The sequence below is a fragment of the Mugil cephalus genome, chromosome 22, assembly GCF_022458985.1.
Source record: "Mugil cephalus isolate CIBA_MC_2020 chromosome 22, CIBA_Mcephalus_1.1, whole genome shotgun sequence".
Lineage (NCBI taxonomy): Eukaryota > Metazoa > Chordata > Actinopteri > Mugiliformes > Mugilidae > Mugil > Mugil cephalus.
Window position 1 is genome coordinate 19892501 of NC_061791.1, and position 21760 is coordinate 19914260.

At 40.6% G+C, this 21760-nt stretch overlaps 1 protein-coding gene across 1 annotated transcript in view; it reads left to right on the forward strand.

The window, feature by feature from the left end:
- The window catches only part of hspa14 (heat shock protein 14), a 32039-nt gene extending 11001 nt beyond the window's left edge, over positions 1-21038 (forward strand). Inside the window, exons 7-14 of the mRNA XM_047575436.1 lie at positions 1-34; positions 412-573; positions 3850-4005; positions 4626-4728; positions 15996-16211; positions 16295-16459; positions 20356-20423; positions 20846-21038. The exon at positions 1-34 is cut by the window's left edge and continues 71 nt beyond it. Of these exons, the coding sequence (XP_047431392.1) occupies positions 1-34; positions 412-573; positions 3850-4005; positions 4626-4728; positions 15996-16211; positions 16295-16459; positions 20356-20423; positions 20846-20927 (986 nt within the window). The 3' untranslated portion in view covers positions 20928-21038. The remainder of the gene's footprint in view (positions 35-411; positions 574-3849; positions 4006-4625; positions 4729-15995; positions 16212-16294; positions 16460-20355; positions 20424-20845) is intronic.
- The last annotated feature ends 722 nt before the right edge of the window (positions 21039-21760 follow it).

Genomic DNA, 21760 nt, shown 5'->3' on the forward strand with positions numbered 1-21760 from the left:
ATAACATCGGACAGGAGTGCTCTTCTGGAAAGAGGTACAGTGCTTATGAAAATGAATAGCAACATGATATTCGCAGAATATTTTTTACAATACATTGCGCACCTGGAAGTGAAAGAATTGTTCATAAATGAAAATACAAAAGGAACTGGCTTAGAATAGAGCCAGAGTTTTAAGTTAAGATTTAAGCAATTCTTATTTTTCCTTTAATAAAATTTTCACCACTCTTCTTCGGATAGCAATGTTTTTGCTTGGCATGCCTACTAAGCCGTTTGAATTGTTTTACTGCTTGCTATGTAGCAATAAACAGACAGTACCTCTACCGGCAGATCCTACTCGAGTTTTCTTTTACCAGCACCATCTGCACCTATTATAGCATTGGAATTTATACCAGGTGTTGCACTGTGTTAACAGCCATGTCCTGGTGTATAAATTGGGTGGGACCTCTCTGAGTGTGACAGTGCTGCAGGTCAATGGAGGAATGTTCCGGGTTCTGAACACCCACACTGACCACAGCATCGGAGGAGAAAGTTTCACACAGGCCTTGGCCAACCATCTTGTATCAGAATTTAAACGGTAGGTACTTTGTTATACTTTTCATTGCTCATGCGCTCCTACAGTGTGTGTCAGCATTTTCTACATTGCTGCATAAAGTTACTAAAATCATCAATTTTCAGCCCTGAAAGTAGACAGACAATCAAATGAAAAGGAAATATACTTTTTTTTTTGTATGTATGTATGTATTTGCGGTTTTTAAATGAACAGAAAACATAGCCCTGGTTGGGCTAATAACTGGTTTGTTGTGACAAGCTATAAAAGACAGTTGATGGGGAACCTTGAAGTACAAGTTTTATCGCTTATCTTGCCCTGTTGGAGGATTTTGAGAACTGTACACTCCCTAGAGAATGTGCTTTTATAGAAATTATTGATCTGTTCTAACACCGCTTTCCCAAAAACATACTGATGGATATATGCCGTGATTTAAAAGCCATGTTGAAGCGAGAGATAAAACGCACACTAAACCAAATTGGAGATAAAAGCGGCATTTCGCAGCCAAGCACTAAGCAGAATCACGCCAGCAGTGTTGGATGCAATCATTTGTCTGGTCTCAGATTACATCCAGTTCCCATACAGACATCATCATCAAGCCCAAATTAAACGAGGATTTCACGCCATTGCCGGATGACCATACATAATTTGGAGCCATAGATTGCACCCACATTGCAATGAAACCACATAATGAATTCGGTTATGGGAACGGGAAAGGATTTCATTCAGTTAGTGAACAAATACTGTGTGATGCAACGACACTCACTTGCCACTTTATTAGGTACACCTGTTCATTTGCTTGTTAACACAAATAACTAATCAGCTTTGGCTGCAATTCAATGCATTTAGGCATGTAGAGGTGATTAAGACAGCTTGCTGAAGTTCAAACCGAGGATCAGAATGGGGAAGAAAGGGGATTTAAGTGAGTTTGAACATGGAAAATATCTAGTGAGTGGCAGTTGTGTGGAAGAAAATGCTTTGTTGACCGTAACTCAAATAACCACTTGATACAACCAAGGAATGCAGAATGCATAACACGGGAAGATGGAAGGGGAGATTCACATCATAGATGTGCAGCCGACAAATTTGCTGCACCTTTGTGATGCTATCATGTCAATATAGGCCAAAATCTCAGAGGAAAGTTTCCAACACTTTGTTGAAAGTATGCCACAAAGAAGGCAGTTCTTAAGGCAATAGTGGGTCCAACCTTTTACTAGCATGGTAAACATGTTTAAGTGGCCGGTGAGTATATGTCTGTGTTAATGTTGCTAGAGGAGCGAACTTCAGTATAAGCCTCAAACTCATTCAAACAATAGAGATCATACAGAGATCTTAGGTAAGCTGTCTTTTAGCTGATCTTTGGAAAGTGAGAAATTTCAGATTGAAAGTGTGCGTGGGAAAATAATCTCAACATTCAACATTTCAAAGTTTAACATTTGCGATCAATGTTTCAATGACTCATTTATTTGCAATCAGGTTTTTGCGACGTTGGTCAGATGATCCTTTATCATTTATGGATTTGGTGATGTCTTGTTGGTTTTTGCAACAATTTTTCTCCAACTCCCCCGGCTCCTCCCCCGCTTCTGGCTCCTGGGCACACCGTGTTCATCATCACTGATTACATATTAGTAATTTCTCCCAAGTGTTTTGCACTGTCTAGATATTGCATTAGCCAGGTTTACATGGTGACTTTTTTTCTCATTCCGATTGAAATCATTCCGATGGAAGGTCTCAGGTCAACTGTTTACATGTGAGGTAATCTATTTCGATCTGATGCTTACATTTACCTCTGTGTTTAATCGGAACGGCCATTTTACAGACCTGTGACATGCACAGACTGGTGAAAACATCTAATCTAAAAACATCTAATTGGCAGTAGTGGCTATTGTTTTTACAGTTTTATTATTAAAGCAACTGCTTGATTCAGAAAGCTTGTGAGTCATATCCACTTTTGCTATTGTGTTAGCCTTATAGTTCCAAATTTGTTCAATGACCTTCTTTAAACAGTCCAATATTTCTATTTTTTTCTGCCGTCTAAGTGTGCAATAATGTCTAATTCTCTCAGTTATTAAAAGTAAGTTCTCTACTTGGTCAGTAACAATACACTTTACTGAACTTAGACTAATATCCTGAGCCTGAGATCCCCAGAGGCAGCGGTGGCAAGGGAAAAACTCCTTCTGAACAGGAAGTTTTTACAGGGTCACTGGAACATGCCTGATCCACAGAGGTCCCTCCCCTCAACCCATAGGACCCAAAGGCCCCCCACTAACAATATTCTCTTGCTGGACACCACAGAACACCCTCAGAAAGCCAGTGTCCATTCTCTGATGAGTTCAATGACAGTTTTGGTTTGGAAATTCTAGTGGGGCCACACAGGAAAATGCTATAATAGAATCCATAAATGCTATAATCAATACCCTCACAACAAAAACGGTGGTAACTGGGAGGGGATCACCTTTGATGACAAAATTGCAGCTGAATAATGCCATCACCCAAATAGTGCCAATCTGACAACATATATTATCATATCAGTAGCACCACCAAATGGCAGTGTTCAAGATCTTACTATATCTTACTATATTAAATATACTAAGGTCGAAACAACAACATGACCACAATAAAAACACAATGCACGACTCATGGTGTGAACGGCGTACACCCAATACACGGCAATCAATATACAAAGACACCACAGACAGGCCAACAGCTCTTGGAGTTCATGTGAGGTTGTGTCCCCTACACACACCAACACATGTATCATCAGTTACATAATACATAAATTCCATTATAATTGAAACAATATGTAAACTACATTATCAATTCCATTTAGATAAAATAAAATAGTTAAATAAATAAAATAAATTGGACTCACCAAGCACCTTTTGTATGAGCTCCCAGTTAACGTTGTCTCCTTAAACCACTCCTGGTTAAATGACCTAGTTTTGTCTTTTCCCTCGTGAGAAATTATTAAATACTTCGGTCAATGTGGTGCAAAACTTTTTATCAGTTTTTCAGTTTTTATCCATCTGTGGTGTGCCTGTTGGACAAGAACACGAACGCACTAAAGACTTACATTAAGTCTTTATGCCTGGTTGTTGTATGCAGTATTGACTAATTTTAAACAAGTTGTAAACAAGTACGCAAATATATTTCTGTATTGTTTGATTGGGTTCTCTCTTTCTACTTGCAGGATTTGGATGTTTTGACTGAGTTTTTTTTTGCAGAAACGTAGAATGTTTGGAAATACTTCTAAGTGGCACTTTATATACAATATAAATTACTTTTTTAATCCCTATTTTTCAGCACGTTTAAGCACGATGTGAGTACCAACGCTCGGGCAATGCTGAAGCTAATGAACAGTGCAGATATGGCCAAGCACACACTATCCTCCTTGGGATCAGCCAACTGCTTTGTTGACTCTCTGCATGATGGCATTGACTTTGAGTGCAGTGTCTCAAGGTGAGCCGATTTCATGAGACATGTTTTGTATGATACACAACAGAACCTGCGCAATGTTTTGCTGGTGATGTAAACATATTTATCGCCAGCCAAAAGGATTTTCGACTTCTACAAGAGACTTTGTGCCTTCATGAAAAGGATTGTAGCTGGTAAAGTGAAGAATAGCTTAAAATTTACTTAAAGACTTAAAATGTGACAAAAGGGTGAAGATCAAAATTATTTTTAAGTTTATTTAAAAAAAAAAGGTATATCATTATCAAGTTGCTTAGAATAATAATTATATACAGCAGGAGTTGATGAAACACATTAGCCAAATGTTCTTATGAGAATCTTCATTGTATTAATTTGGCTTCACTTAAAATTACCAGGTTTCACAGGAGATATGTTAAGGTGACCCATGATGGACACTAAAGTGATCTTGTTGAGATAGCTTCTGTTTTTGGATCCATTTATTTTGTTTTCTGAAAGTTTAAATATTTCAGTTAAATCGTCAAATGTGTTTTAAATCTGCTTTCAGATTTTATTAAAATGTTTATTCAAAAAAGACAAATAATTGAGACGATTGTGCACCGGGTCCAGATCAATGACCTTTTCATTAAACATGGCTTGTGTGTTCTCAGAGCGCGATTCGAGCTGCTCTGCTCCTCACTCTTCAACAAAAGCATCCAGCCAATCAGACCTTTGCTGGAGGAGACAGGACTTTCTGCCATCAACATTAAAAAGGTACAGAGTCGCAATGTTTTATTGCTTTCATTGATGGTCAATTGTTTGAAATGACCAAAGTATAATTGTGCATAGTTGTTGTAATTATTAAATCTGAATTAGGGTGAATTTGTCCCAAGTAAATAATGGCTCAATAAAATAAAATCCTTGTATCCACCAGTAATAAATGGTGCTTAGTTATCCCTTCCTACCTTTTTTTTTTTTTAAACATCGGATTTATATAGCACTTTATCATAGACACTCAAAGACACTTTACATTTAATACATTATTCAATTGCTCACACAATCACACCCTGGTGGTGGTAAATTACCTCAGTAGTCACAGCTGCCCTGGGGCAGACTGACGGAAATGTGGCTGCTAATCCGTGTCTACGGCCTCTCTGACCACCACCACCAACAAGATGTAATTAAGGTAAAAATGTAATTAATTCCCTAATTCTGTAAGTAAATCATAATTCCCCAATCTACTCATCTCTTACATCATCATACATTTTGCCAACCACCTTACCTATAAAATAACTATCATCACTGTCGTGTATTTCTATGCTCTTAATTATTCATATACAGTCCAAAACGTATTGGAACAGCAAGGCAAATTCCCTTGTTTTTGTTCACTGAAGAGATTTGGGTTTAAGATCAAAAGATGTGTAGATGACTCTTTCTTGAATTTAAGCATATCAGGGGATGTGTATTTCTGTAGTGAGACAATGTGTCGCCTGATGAGATCGACACCCTCTATCAAGGTGTGCAAAATTATTGAGAAGCTTCTTTTCCTCAAGCAAAATTGATAAAAAAATAACTTACGCTCACTGAAGCGTCAAAATTTGTAAAATCTTTCAGAGGGATGCAGTCTTGACATTGCTATTTATCTGTTTGTTCTACTTGTGCAGCACTTTGATCAACTGAGGTTGTTTTTAACTGTGCTGTAGAGATCAACTTTTACTTGCAAAGTACGAGAACAATGCACACACATTGAAATGGCAAGACTGAGCTAAGAAATATCTGAAGACTGGTTTTTCTGAGGCTTTATGGACTTATGAGATGAGGGTGACTCCTAATGGATCAGGTTGATAGGATGCGCACAGAGCTCTACTTCTACTCAGATGACGGGAAGGTGGAGGTAGGTTCAGCCCATACCAGGTATTGTTATGGGCAGGTATTATTAAAGATGAGCTAGTTGGACATTTTTCAGGTGGAAGATGGTCTAAAAATCCAATCAAAAAATACAGCTTGCCTAACAATTGTCCACACTTTGTATCTTGTACTGCTATGTATTAGGTTTATTAGGCACATTCTTTTATTATTGTGTGTTTTTATCATACTTTTTAATTGGCGCTTAAGGATAGCACATTATTTGTGTTGTACTTGTCGCAATGGCAATAAAGACATTCAATTCTGGGTTAATACAGTATGCATGTGGGCTTTATTGAGATGGATGTGTGAATTCATCTTGTTCCTCCTGCTACTCTCACTATCTGGCAGTCTTGAAACAGGACAGGATTCTACGGTCTTAATAAAAGTCCATAATTATGATTCTCTCCCGACTGTTAAAAATACATTGTATAGTATATGAAATGTCTACACATTTGGAGCATGTGTTTTGTCTATAAATTACCATAATAATGCAGCTAAATAGCAGCAGCCTGTCCAGTCCATCTAAAGGAATACTATATACCATATAAAGTAGGAATACTACACTCACTGGCCACTTTATTAGGTACATCTCGCTAGTAAAAGGTTGGACCCACTTGGACCTAACCCTAACTGCCTCAGTTCTTTGTGGCATACTTTTAACAAGCTGTTGGAAGCATTCCTCAGTCATTTTGGTCCATATTGACATGATAGCATCACACAGTTGCTGCAGAATGGTCGGCTGCACATCTATGATGTGAGTCTTCCATTCCACCACATCCCAAAGGTGCTCTATTGGATTGAGATCTGGTGACTGTGGAGGCCATTGGAGTACAGTGAACTCATTGTCACATTCAGGAAACCAGTTTGAGATGATGTGAACTTTGTGACATGGTGCATTGTCCTGCTGGACATTTTTCCAGTCTTCTTTTTTCCAAATTTGGTGAGCCTGTGTGAACTGTAGTCTTAGTTTCCTGTTCTTAGCTGACAGGAGTGGCACCCGGCGTAGTCTTCTGCTGTAGCCCATCTCTTCAGATTTACCTAATAAAGTAGCCAGTGAGTGTTGTATCAAATTGTAACAAATAGGAGACTTTCGTCAAAAAAATGTGTGCCTAGGCTACTTACCCTATGAATGGAGCTCTAATGAGGCTATTGTTGGTGGGGGGCCTCCAGCCTCAAGGTGAGTGTTGTTGAAACTTTTTGGGAGTAGAAGTAAAAAAAAAAAAGAAGTCAAAACTGAATTGTAAACAGATGGTAAATTAAATCTCAGTCCACCTTCTGTGTTTAGAGAAGGTTTTTCCACTTTAACATACACTACCGATCAAAAGTTTTAGAAACCCCTTATTTTACCAGTTATTTATTGCAGTTCAAGTCATGCAAGCCCAATGAATAGCTTGAAATGGTAAAAGGGTAAGGACTGAACAGCCAGAGGTTAAAAAAAAAGTTTTGGTTACCCAAAAGTGAAAAATAATGTACATTTCAGAATTATACAAAAAGTTCTTTTTCAGCAAGTCTGTACACGGTGTAGTGAGGAATGAACAGACTTGTACATGGGAGAAACAAAACAACCCAATACAAAACAATAGAAATCGTCTCAAGGCGCTTCACAAAACCAGCCTGCGACCTCCAGAGCAAGCCTGAGGGCGACGGTGGCAAGGAAAAACTCCCTTTTAACAGGAAAAAACCTTGACCTGGCCTTCGACAGCCGGGTAGAAACAGAGAAGATAGAGAGAGAAGAAGAGCAGGAGAAACAAGATAAACAAACTTCTGTCATAGATACATACATCAAGCTACAGGAAACACGTAGTAGATCTAGCAATATAGCACATAGCTGATGATCTATGAGACAGTTTGTGAGTATAACAGGAATCTTGGGCAGGTTGGTGAATTGTTCATCTAGGTAGGAATGGATAACTGGAGGAGGACATGACGACTGCGGCACTGATACACAGCCCTCCAGACCATGAAGACTGGGCTGGTTGATGAGGCCACGGCAGAAGATGTAGCTTAGAACTCCACAGGTCAGATATTCAGCACTCCAGGTCTAGGCCTATAGCAGCATAACTAAGGGATGGTTAAGCCAGCCCTAACTATAAGCTTTGTCAAAAAAAGGAAAGTCTTAAGCCTGACCTCAAACGTAGAGACTGTGTCTGCCTCCCGAATCCAAACTGGGAGCTGGTTCCATAGGAGAGGAGCCTGATAGCTGAAGGCTCTACCTCCCATTCTACTTTCAGAAACTCTCAGAACCACAAGTAGACCTGCACTTTGAGATCGTCGTGATCTGTTGGGACAGTATGGTACTATGAGGTCTTTCATATATGATGGAGCTAGGGCTTTCAGGGCCTTGTATGTAAGGAGGATGATTTTAAATTCAATTCTAGATTTTAAAGGGAGCCAATGAAGAGAAGCTAATACTGGAGTAATATGATCTCTCTTACTAATTCCTGTCAGTGCTCTTGCTGCAGCGTTTTGAATCAGTTGTAGGCTTTTTAAAGAGCTACTTGGACAGCCAGACAGTGACGAGTTACAATAATCCAGCCTGGAAGACACAAATGCATGAACTAGTTTTTCCGCATCACTTTGAGAAAGGATGTTCCTAATTTTTATGATATTACGAAGGTGAACGAAAGCAGTCCTGGTCACCTGCTTTATGCTAGAATTAAAGAACATATCCTGGTCAAATACAACACCAAGGTTTTTCACAGTAGTACTGGAGGCAAAGGTAATGCCGTCCAACAAAAGCAGGTGATTAGGTAATGAATCTCTGACATGTTTAGAGCCAAATACAATAACTTCTGTTTTGTCTGAGTTTGAAAGTAGAAAATTACAGGTCATCCAAGCCTTTATGTCTTTAAGGCATGCTTGGACTTTAACCAGCTGATTAGTTTCATCTGGTTTCATGGATAAATGCAGCTGGGTATCATCTGCGTAGCAATGGAAGTTTATGCCGTGCTTTCTAATAATATTGCCTAAGGGAAGCATGTATAATGTGAATAATATTAGTCCCAGCACAGAACCCTGAGGAACTCCATAGCTTACTTTGGTATTTATAGAAGAATTGTTGTTTACATGGACAAACTGGAATCTGTCTGACACATGAATCAAACCAGTCTAGTGCAGTTCCTGTAATCTTGATCGCACTTTCAAGTCTCTGTAGTAGAATACTGTGATCAATAGTGTCAAATGCAGCACTAAGATCTAGCAGGACAAGGATAGAGACCAACCAAAGTCCATCGTCTGAAGCCATGAGGAGATCATTGGTAACTTTAACCAGAGCTGTTTCTGTACTATGATGAGCTCTAAAACCTGACTGAAACTCTTCAAACAAACCATTCCTGTTTAAATGATCAACCAACTGATTGACAACAACCCTTTCTAAAACTTCAGAGATAAAAGGAAGGTTGGAAATTGGCCTATAGTTGGCTAAAACATCTGGGTCAAGAGTGGGTTTTTTAAGTAATGGTTTAATTACAGCAGTTTTAAAAGACTGGGGCACATATCCTGTTAATAAAGATAAGTTTATCTGATTTAATATGGAGGTATTAATTAATGGAAAAACCTCCTCGAGCAACTTAGTCGGGATGGGGTCTAGAAGACAAGTTGATGGTTTAGATCAGGGGTGTCAAACTCAATTTCACCAAGGGCCACATCAGCATAATGGCTGTCCTCAAAGGGCCAGATGTAACTTATAAAAGTAACTAAATGTAACCAAATGTAATGTAAAATAAATGTAACTACTCCTTGATGTTAAATATCTCTGAATTTATTACTTATTCAAGTTAAAACATTACAGTTGCATAGAAAAAAATATGTTTGCTTGTTACTCTGTTATGATAAAAATCATTTTAATTTGTCAGGTTATAAACCCTACATAACTCCATCAGTCAAGGATCAAACTATTCAAGTGAATAAAAAAATAACATCAAACACAAGTTTTAATATTAACTTTGATCAAAACGTTTGATCAAAATTGGCTGCCACAGCCTTGCATCCAACAAATGAGATGCTTTGATTACAGTAAACATTTGTCTGCATAAACACATAAAACCTGCAAACACTAAATACATTGCCACAGCAGCTACACATATAAATAAGTATGTAATTAACTAAAAATACCAAAACAAAGGTTGACTCAGTTCACAACTATATTGGACAAATTTTTAGGTTAGTTTTTGATGAGGAGATGCAGCCTGTCCTTGAACACACCAAGTGGATCCCCTCCCTACCATCCATTAATCATGTTCTGGAAAAAACAAACACAAAATAAAATGCAAGCACAATCATCAATTAAATTGCACACAGTTTAACTATTCTGCTTCTTAGCTGAATTACATTTTATCATATTCTAATTAGGTTTTAAAAAATGCTTACCTATGTGTTTTCTCTTTCTGACCAGATGTCTGACACCGTTTTCCCATTACCAGTGTGTCAATGTCTGGTTTTAAGTCCTGTGCTGAGGCAATCCGTAGAACAGCATGGAGGTTGTCATTAGTGAGGCGTGATCTGTGCTTGTTTTTGTTCAGATTCATTATGGAAAACATCTGTTCGCACAGATAGGTGCTGCCAAACATGGACAGAACATGGGCAGCATGAAGTCGAAGCTGTGGCATCAGACCAGGGGGCAGCAGACGGTAAAAGTCCTGGATTGCAGCATCCTTTGCTCTCAGTCCACTGTTGCTTTGAAGCTCAATTAACTCCATCTGAAAGTGTTGGGGTGCAGTGCAGACAAGGATTGACAAAGATGGCAAAGCCAGACTGCTGTGCTCTGAAGTCAGCGAAGCGTCGATCAAACTCTGTCTTTAACCGGCTCAGTTTGGAAGCCAACTGAGCCGTCCCAGGATATGAGGCTGACATGCTCTGACAAACGGGGAAGTGGGCAAGCTTGTCCTGTTTCACTTGGCATATCCATAGGTCCAGTTTACATTGGAAAGCCGTGATCATGTTGGACATCTGTGTGATGACTTGTTTGCGTCCCTGACGCTTCTGATTCAGTTGGGCCAAATGCTCATTTATGTCACACAACACTGCAAAGTCACGCAGCCACTTTGGATCTGACAGTTCAGACAAGGGTTTCCTTTACTCTGCATAAAAAGAGAAATGTCTTCCCTGAGGTCAAAAAATCGCTGGAAAAGTCCATGCTACTACTCAGCCACTGCACTTCTGTATGGTACGGTACATCCCCGTGGTCCGAGCCCATCTCCTGCAAAAACAGCTGGAACTGACGGGGATTCAGGCCACGCGCCCGAATGAAGTTTTCAAGAATCAAGAATCTTTATTGTCATTATGCAAGGCACAACGAAATTCTGTTCAGCAGCTCTTGGTATAAATGTACAGACCTGAGATATATAAATAATATAAATATAGAATAGGAAATATAAAATAGAATAACAAGTTAAAATAAAAAATAGAATTTAAGAATAAAATAAGATGAGATGAGAGGTAGTAGTGCAATCAAGGATATTTAAAGTGACCAGTATGAATATTGCATGTATAGCAGCATGTTTAGACAAGGTGCAGTGCAGTATCAGAGTCTATCTGGCATCTGCAGGGGTTTAATGCTCAGTCTCTGGATGGGGGGGTATGTGAGGAGATGGGGTGATGGATTTCACAGCTCTGGGGAAGAAGCTGTGTCTCAGTCTGTTTGTGTTGGTCTTTATATTCCTGAACCTCTTCCTGGAGGGAAGAGGCACAAACAGTTCGTGGCCTGGGTGGGTGGGGTCTGCAGCTATACGGCCAGCCCTCCTTTGGACCCGGCTGTCATGTATTGAGTCCAGGTGTGGGAGAGGACTCCCAACAATCCCCTGTGCGGTTTTCACCACCCGGGCCAAGTCCTTCCTGTCCTGTACAGTGCAGCTCCCATACCACACTGTTGCACTCAGACAGAGGATGCTCTCTATTGTGGCTCTGTAGAAGTTTGTCAGAAGCTGAGAGGAGAGTCCAGTCCTTTTCAGCTTCCTGAGGAAGAAGAGCCTTTGTTGGGCCTTCTTCACCAGGTGAGATGTATGCGTGGACCAAGTGAGGTCAGATGTGATGTGGATGCCAAGGAACTTGATGTTGTCCACCCGCTCCACCTCCTCCCCATGAATGAGGAGAGGGGTGTGTTCCTTCCTCCTGGATCTCCTGAAGTCCACGATGACCTCCTTGGTCTTGCTGGTGTTCAGGACAAGGTTGTTGTCTGAACACCATCCTGTCAGGTGCTGGATCTCCTCTCTGTAGTGAGTCTCGTCGTTGTCCGATATGAGACCCACTACGGTGGTGTCATCTGCAAACTTCACAACCATGTTTGTGGGGTGAACGGCAGTGCAGTCATGTGTGAAGAGGGTGAAGAGGGCCGGGCTGAGCACACATCCCTGCGGTGTCCCTGTGCTCAGGACCAGTGTAGATGATGTACGGTCCCCAATTCTCACCACTTGTGGCCTGTGGGTGAGAAAGTCTCTAATCCATGAGCACAGAGAGGCAGACAGTCCAAGGTTGTGGAGTTTCAGCGTCAGCTTGTCCGGGATCACAGTGTTGAAAGCTGAGCTGAAATCCACAAATAACATCCTGACGTAGGTGTTAGGATGCTCCAGGTGAGTCAGGGCCGTGTGCAGTGATAATGAGACTGCGTCCTCTGTCGATCGGTTCTCCCTGTAGGCGAACTGATGTCTGTCCAGAGTAGCAGGGATAACGTCCTTGATGTGACTTAAGACCATCCTCTCAAAGCACTTCATGATTACCGGTGTTAAAGCAACAGGACGGTAATCGTTGAGGCAGGTGACAGCGGATTTTTTTGGCACCGGCACAATGATGGAGGACTTGAGGCAGACAGGAACTGAAGCGAGCTGCAGGGACAGGTTGAAAATGTCCAGGAAGACTCCAGCCAGCTGATGGGCACACAGCTTCAGGACCCGACCTGACACCTGACCTGATGTTTTGTTGATCCTCCTCAGCGTGGCGCTGACCTGGTGTTGCTGCAAGACGAGGGGCTGGGGCTGCTCCTCTGGCTGTGGTCTCTCTGCTGCCAGGTGTGTCGAAGCGTGCAAAGAAACTGTTTAAAGTGTCAGGCAGAAGGGGGTCGTGGTTGAACTGCTGGTTGCTGTTCCTGTAGTCTGTTATGGTTCTGATGCCTCTCCACATTTCACGCGGGTCCATGACCGTGTTCACGATGTCATCCATCCCCAGCACCTTCCCACACAAAGCTTCTTGATAGATAATGCAATGATACGTTATCAGAGGTGTGTGACAGTTCATTTTTTGCATTTTCCCCTTCATTAGTCCAACCAAGCCCACTTTTCCTCCCCACATTGCCGGTGCACCGTCTGTAGTTAATACCACCAAGTTTTCCCAGGGCAATGCATTTTACTTACGGACTTCTCCACCGCATCAAAAATGTCCTGTCCCGTCCCAGTTCCATGCAAAGCAGCTACATCCAACAGCTCCTCAGTGACAGAGAGATCCGACTTTACGCCTCTAATAAAAATTGATAACTGCTCTGTATCCGTGTTATCTGTGCTTTCATCAACAGCTAATAAAAAAGCTATGTAGCTGCATGTCTCCTCAGCCAGTTGTGTTTCAAGATTTTCTGCTAGTTCATGGACTCGGCCCGCTATGGTATTTCTTGATAAACTGACATTTTAAAAGTCTGTATCTGGTCGGGACACACCTGCTTACAGACCTTCAGCATGCACTGCTTCAAAAACGCTCCCTCTGAAAAAGACTTTGAAGTGTGGGCGATTTCTTCAGTCACAATAAAGCTAGCTTTCACTGCCGCATTTTTTTTGTCTGTGGCTTTCGTCAACACATTCTGCTGCGACTGCAGTTTGTCTTTTAATTCTTGTGCAATTTGTTGCTTTTCTTGAAGGCTAGCTTTGCCGTACTTAGCACCTTGTTTGGTGTCAAAATGCCGGCATAGATTGTACTCTTTGACAACTGACAACGCCTGGTAACACAAAAGACATACTGGTCTTTCTCCTTGAAGCACAAACATGTATTCGCCTTCCCATCTTTCTTGAAACAGCCTTCCATCTGCATCAACTTATCTCTTCCTGGAAATTTTGGGATCATTATTTGTATTTCTCAATTCCACTTGTTGGCATTGATGCAGAAACACTGCCCTGTACTGGCAGTAAGCCGTCACTTGGCGGGTAACACAATCAACATGCATTGTTGGAAATGTAGTTACATGTCAAAACACGCTTTTGACCTACCGTACATTCCGGACTACAGAGCGCACCTGATTAAAAGCTGCATGCTCTGATTTTAGAAAAAAAATCAATTTTGTACTTGTACAGGCCACATCGGATTTTAAGCTGCAGGTGTCCAACGTTGTAATTTGAGATATTTACACAGAAAGATATTATTTAATCCATATGGTAACATAAAAAAACACATATTGCAAATGCTTTTTTTCGAACAGTGCCTGTAACATGGCTACCTTTAAATATACGTACATATCAGTAACACACAAATTACGTTGCTTATGCTTTTTTACTCAACAGTGCACAAACAACATTCCTCCTAATGACTGGTGTATATATACACATACTGCAGCCTACCAGTCAATCAAAAGTAATTGATCGCCTTCTTCATCTTCTTCCTGCGCACTGAAACCATCAAAGTCCTCTTCTTCAGTGTCCGAATTGAACAGCCTCAGGATCTCATCTCTCACTTCAGCCTCTTTGTTGTTGCTCTCACTTGAGCGCACCCGGTCCTTTTCATCACGCAGCAGTCCAGCCTTTCGAAACCCGTTGGTGATCGTGGATGTTTTGACACGGCTCCACCCATTTAGGATCCACTGGCACTCATGCTGATGTCCAGTGGCTGCAAATACTTAGCGACCTCTGTGACCTACTCATCCATTTGATTGGTCTACTGTTGCGAGGCAAAATAATGCATTAGCTGCACCGTAGTATTGGCTGCAATGTTGTGTGGGAAAAAAGTAGCGGCTTATAGCCCGGAATTTACGGTATTTATTTTTAGACAGTCAGACCTTTTAAGCTCTTGCGGGCCACATCAAATGATGTGGCGGGCCACATTTGGACTGCGGGCCTTGAGTTTGACACATATGGTTTAGATGCTGTAATAACTGAAGTGAGCTCAGGAAGATCAGTTGGAGAGAGAATCCAAATATTGACTAGGTCCTACAGAGGTTTCTAATGCCACTGTACTTACATCTTTGACAGATGGAAGGGTGCTGTGAATTTTATTTCTAATGCCAACAATTTTAAAAGTAAAGAAGTTCATGAAGTCATTACTGCTGAGGGCTGAAGGAATAGATGGCTCAACAGAGCTGTGACTCTTTGTCAGCCTGGCTACAGTGCTGAAAAGAAATCTGGGGTTGTTCTTGTTTTCTTCTATTAATGAATAATATGCTGATCTAATCTCACGAAGAGTTTTTTTTTATAAGTTGTTAAACTATCTTTCCAGGCTATGTGAGCTTCTTCAGAACTAGTGGAATGCCAAATTCTCTTCAGCTTTCGAACTGCCTGCTTTGAACTATGCAACTGTGAATTATACCATGGAGCTACCCTCCTTCGATTTACCACCTTCTTTTTAAGAGGAGCAACTAGATTTGGAGTTGTACTAAGCGATGCTGTCGTGCTGTCAGTTGTGAGTTAGATTGTGGTTGCTGACATCCACATCACTGACGTAAGGTCTGAAGGTATATTTTTCATTCATTTTTCATTAATCTTCTTTTTAGCACATCACAGGCTTTAAATTTACACTATATGAATGTATAATATAATGCTCTTGAGATCTATGATCAAATGTATGCAAGTTAAGTATTGACAAATTCATCTAATTTAAACTAAACAGTTGACTATTAATAGCTAACTAGCCATTAATAGTCACATGCTCACATACTACATGAGTTGACCGTGCCGCTAAATTCTGTACAGGGCAGGTGAACAGCCGGTGTAAAGGGTCTCGGGGGAATCTGTTTTGGGGAGGGAGTGGAGGGAGGGAGAGATGCTTTTGGAAGCAATAGGAAAAACAATGCAAGCACAACGCTGTTTGAAAAATCAATGCCAAAATATTTACAATTCATTATGAGACCATGGAGTAAATAAGATCCTGGCCTGATAGTTATTTATGTTATATTAACACAATTACACATTTTACTTGAAACTTCTGCTTCTGATGTGGTGTGATTTTAGGTGGTTCTTTGCGGTGGCTCATCTAGGATCCCTCGTCTCCAGCAAATGATGCGTGATATATTTCCTGATGTGGAGCTTCTAAGCTCAGCACCTCCTGATGAAGTTATTGCTGTTGGAGCAGCCTTAGAAGCAGGATTACTGACTGGCAGAGATGGCATCACCCCTGAGGAAGAGTCCGTTGTAGTTGATGTTTCTGCCACTGACTTACTACTTAAGGTATAGTTGCCATTTGGAAACATACAATGTATCATTTTCACCAGTAAGAATTTGAGTCATTTAGTGATGTCTGGATGTTGCAGGAGGTGGATGAATCTGGAGCTGAGATTTTCACTGTTCTTCTTCCATCGGGTACACCCCTTCCTGCCCGCAGACATCACATCCTCAGTGGAGAGGGCAAAGTCTCCTCCCTCTGTTTGGAGATTTATCAGAGATTTGTCAGCGAGCATCCGGAAAAGCTGTCTAAGGTATAAAAAAGCACAAACACTGGAACAGCTATTACTGTTTTTTACTGTTTGCCAAGTAGGACCATCTTCACATGGGTGTCAACAATTGTTTGACCACATCGTTATGCTTCACAGTGACACTGATTATGTTGGGGCACAGTGTTATTTAGATCAGTTTAATTCAATTCTCTAAAAATGACAGTAGTTCTACGAATTGGAGGTTGCCAACATCTACTTTGGTACTGAGCATCATACTGTATATTTATAAACATTTATTTTAAAAGTTTATGAAGTAATTAAGTGAAACCCATGCACATTTCTTTTTTTTTATAGATTGTGTTTTGTTTTCACAAAGCCTTTTGATTTGATGTCTTAAGCACTCTCAAGCAACATGCAATAATCACCCAGTCTAGGCCAGGTCATCTGAAGCAGCACTTCATCTCTCCCCTTGGTCACGTTGCCCTTGGGGTGTTTTAGGAGTTATTGTCCTGTTGAGTAAACAAAAGGTGGAGCCACTAAGCGCAAAAAAACAATGGAATGCTGTGGTGGGCATGTTGGTTACATGTGCCTTAAATTTTGAATGAATCATGCCACCATCATGCCACCTCCTCCATGCCTCGTGGTGGGAATCATTTCTGTGTCTCACAAAGATATGGTGTATGTTTTGTCAACAAACCAGCGTGTAGTGAGAATGTCGGCGCTCAAAAGAGGAGATTATAAATGGGAACGGACATGTGGTGTTAACCTTCTGGGCCACAATAACTTCGTCCTTTATTGCGAACCAAGCGCCATCCAGCAGATCGAGACACTTGAGGAAGTTTACAAAGTGACAGTAACCGGTAGATGAAGAACCCCAAAGAGTTGATACTGAGCAAGATAGTTATCTGTTGTTTACCTCAGTACTGTTTACCTCAGTACTCGGTACCCCAGTCACTCCTAAATGAATGTAGAGGAAACACTTGAACCATGAAGCATTCAGTGCATTTACATGCAGAGCTTAATCGAGCTATGCTCAAAATTCTACTTTCTCACTACAGTCCCTGTCCCAGTTTACATGCAGCGCAAGAAAATCGAATAACTGTTCTCCTCCTCCTCCTCACAAGGTGGCGATACGTGTCTTTGCAGCGGGATAATACCACGGTAATAAGGCCCGATTTCTGGTTGACCGATTACGTGATATAATAAACAGAGTCGTTCATGCGGCCGACCAGCATTTCAAACAACAACCATACGGATAATAGTACATTTTTAAATCTCGTACGTAACGTTCGCGCTACTTCTGGTGCAGGTAAGATCTGCGCTATCCCTCAGACGGTTCTTCTGGAGGCTCCGTTTCTCTTCTTCTTCTTCTTCTTCTTCTACGTGCGGCTTTCTTGGATGTTTTTGTTCTGGGGTCACACGCCAGCACAGTGGTTGTGGAGCATGCGCTTACGTATTATCCGATGAAAGCTAAGATTCCAATCGCATTATTTGGGTGTCTCAATCGGATAATGAGTACTCTGATTTTAATCGAAGTAACGTGTTTACATGCACTTAAGTTCTCCTGTTATAGTCCAATTAAGGCACTAATTTGTTTGTTTTTTCACGTGCATGTAAACGCAGTGATGGTGTGGGGTTTAATCTGGGGTGCTTTCTGTTTTTGAGGCTGGTAACTGAAAAAATGTATTCTCTGCAGCAGAGGTAAATTTTGGTGTCTGTTCAGGCTTGGACTTTAATCATCCTCAAGGGAAATTGTTTGGTCACAGCAGGGGCCTCACTAGGTTTTAAGGATAGGGGAGGCTTAGCCCTCTGGAGATGCACAGGATGTGAGCAAACATGTGAACGTGTGAGCACAAAATGTCATAAACAGCTAAAAAAAAAAAAAAAAAAAAAAGCCAAATTTATTTTTTATTATTTCCGTCTGTTTCAAGCACATTACAACAACAAACACAGGTTTCAGCAGTTGGCGGTTCAGTTCTGCCCTATCTGTCCATTGTGTCCTTTGGCAAGATGGCCAGGTGTATGCTCCCTGGTGTATGATTGCGAGTGAGTGGTGTTGGTGGTGGTCAGAGAGGCTGTGGGTGCGGATTTGGAGCCACATTTCCGTCAGTCTGCTCTGACTACTGAGCTAGTTTACCATCACCAGGGTTTGGCTGTGAGCAAATGAATAATGTATCCAACTGTAAGCACTTTGAGCATCTAAAATGGAAAAGTGCACTATAAAACCAATGCATGACTATTATTTATTACAACTAGAAATACAGTCCTGCTCACCATTATTGGCACCCCTTCATTTCTCGCATAACCTCTACAGTATCTTCAGAAATAAATGGAAATGTACCAAATTTCTATCATCAGGATCTTTTAATTGGAGGTCCAAAGTAATTTAACAAAGAAAATTGTTTTTTCAACGTACATATTATTTCAAAGAAGAAACAGAAAAAACAGCATGTGCAGCAATAATGGCACTCTTTCTTTGCAAATTGTTCAAGCTCTTGAACGTTTGCAGGTTGCTTTTCCCCAATGGCGGATTTCAGCATGTACCAAAGATTTTCAATCGGATTGAGATCAGAACTCATTGCTGGCCATTATGTCCTCTTCAGCCATTTCTGCGTGCTTTTGGTTGTGTGCTTTGGGTCTTTGTCTTGCTGGAGGACCCATGATCTTCGACTTAAACCAAGTTTTCTTACACTGGGTAGGACATTTCGTTTTAAATTCTCTTGATAATTCTGATTTCATGAGTCCTGTGATACGTTCAAGGCCACCAGTACCAGCTGCAGCAAAGCAGCCCCACAGCATTCAGTAACTTTTTAGCCAAAAATTAAACCAGTGTGACTGAAATGAATACCTACTCAGTGTTTCCTCCACATTCAATTAGGAGTGGTGGGCCGCCAACAGATAACTATCTTGCTCAGTATCTACTGTTTGGGGTACTTAATCCACCGGTTACCTTCAATTTTTAAACTTCCTCAAGTGTCTGAATCTGCTGGACGGTGCTCGGTTTATCCATAAAGAACGAGGTTATTATGGCCCAGAAGTTTAACACCACATGTCTTTGTTTATTATCTCCTTTTTTGAGCGCTGACGTTCTAGGACAACGTGGGTGTAATAGAGACTTGAAGAAGTTGGTTGATTGGCCGGGCAGTATGTTGTAAAGGAAATGCTGCATTTTTGATGGAAACATGTATTTTATTTATTTGTTTTACAAAGAATAAGTTTGTGTGGCTACCTCCCACTCCCGGAGAGTTTTAAAGCCTTGGTTCCATGGTTTTGTCGTTCCATCGCTGGCTTTGCTAATCATACAGAATGGACTTTTTTTGCCAGATGGACTGGCAAAAAAAAATCATTAAATGTCTGTAATATCAATAGCAGTGCGACCGGCTACCATAATAGATGTTGTTGTTTTTTTTGTTTTTTTTTTGTCCTCATTCAGAAAATGCTAAAATCAGGGACTGTCCCCAGAAATCTGGTACTTCTGGTCACCCAGATTTACCGGAGGATGTGGTTGCTTTCTCCAGACACATTTGCTGTCTCTCACTGTGGTCCGACTTGTGGTTGTACTTCAGGTGGTGGAATAAATTTGTGTTGCTATCGTGACAAATTCTTATCATGGGGATTGTTTTTGGCCCTCTTGATGATCTCCAAAATTTTTGGTAAAATACTCTGACGTGACAAAAGTTGACCGTTAGAAAGTGTGTGTCCCATTACTTCTGTCGTTAAAGTAACACAACATTTCTGAAAAAGATCATACCAACAGTGGTCCCAACCCATTATTAGGTTCACCTTTTCACTCAGGGTCATGTAGGTTTGGATTTAGTTTTCCCTTAATAATGGAAATCTTTGTTTAATGCATTTTTTGTTTACTTGTGTTATCTTTGACTGATATTTAAAAGAAGGGTGTAAACGCTTTTTCACACCTCTGTGTATACAATGTATAGATCGTCTTTAAAGACCTGCAGCCCAAAGACGAGAACCACAGCATCGACACCATTGTGACAATGAAAAGGTATTCTTCCTTGCAGTTGAAGATGATACAATTCTTGGCTTTTTAAAAAAAAATGCTATGCGTCACCATATGTTTAATCAAATTCATGGTGTTACCTCCTTTTTACAATATTGCCTTTGAGCACTTAATGCAGGTTGCAGAGTCTGCAGCTTTTGAGGTGCAAATTTTTGCACTTGACCATTTCACATTATGAAGGTTCCTTTCCATCCATGCAATTGGAAATCTGATGTGTTGGCATAGCAATACAGCTAAGGGGATGCTAATTTAAAATTCAGTGGCATCGAAATCTGCATTGCTTTTCATTTGCGTCAGCATTGGTGCCTTATGGTACCGAGTATCCCTACCCATCCCTAATCAGTACAAATAATCACTACTACTTGATGTGATTACTGGTGTATAATTTTTTTTCCCTGTATCTTTAGGGATGGCTCGGTTCATGTTTCCTGTGTAGAACAGGGTACTGGAAAGTCGCAGGCCATCACCATAACAGCAGCAGCATCATGAAGTCAGCAGTCCTAGTCCTCCGCCATATTGACAATTTGTTGTTGCAATGTTTTTTGTGTGTGTTTTTTTTCCTTCAATTTTCACTCAATAAACATAATACAACTCAAACTATATAAAGATTGATTCATTGTCTTTCTATACTGTCAGGGTATAACGCAGAATGCTATTGTTCTAAACTTTTTTAAAGCACTTGTAGAAGGCAGACAACGTAATAACAGCCGATAATGTAATAAATGTGCCATTTTTAAAATGTAATAGGCCAATAACGTAATAACTGGCCAATATGGTGTTATTACTTTGTTCACCACTCATTTTCTCTTCACAAAACAGTCCCTCATGATGCCTGAGAGCCAATTCCACTGGAAGCATCAATATCATTACATCCAGTCTTTACAATATCATAGCCAGAATATCATTAACCTAAAACATACCTGTGCTCCACAGTTATTGTATCATATTGTTTTATATAGATAGTATCTTCACTAATGAATTACAGTACAGCAGTGTTCCTCTCCATTTGTTTTCTTTTTTTTGTCTTCCACTGCCCCTCTCCAATAATTTCTTGCTGTTGTTGATAATGCTTTTTCCATTATTATTGTTGTTGTTATTATTACTATAACCAAATAACCCTATATCAAATGAGGGGGAGGAGGAACAACAGATATAAATATGATGGTAACTATTACTATGATTATTTTTGCTACTTGTTAATTTTAAGGCCTCGGGTCCCTGTGGAGCTGCACCCGGTGGACCTTCATCTAGGGTCTCTTCGCTGCTCCTGGCCTCTGGCCTTCTCCTTTCTGCCGTGGACCGCTCTCTTGTGGCACACTGTA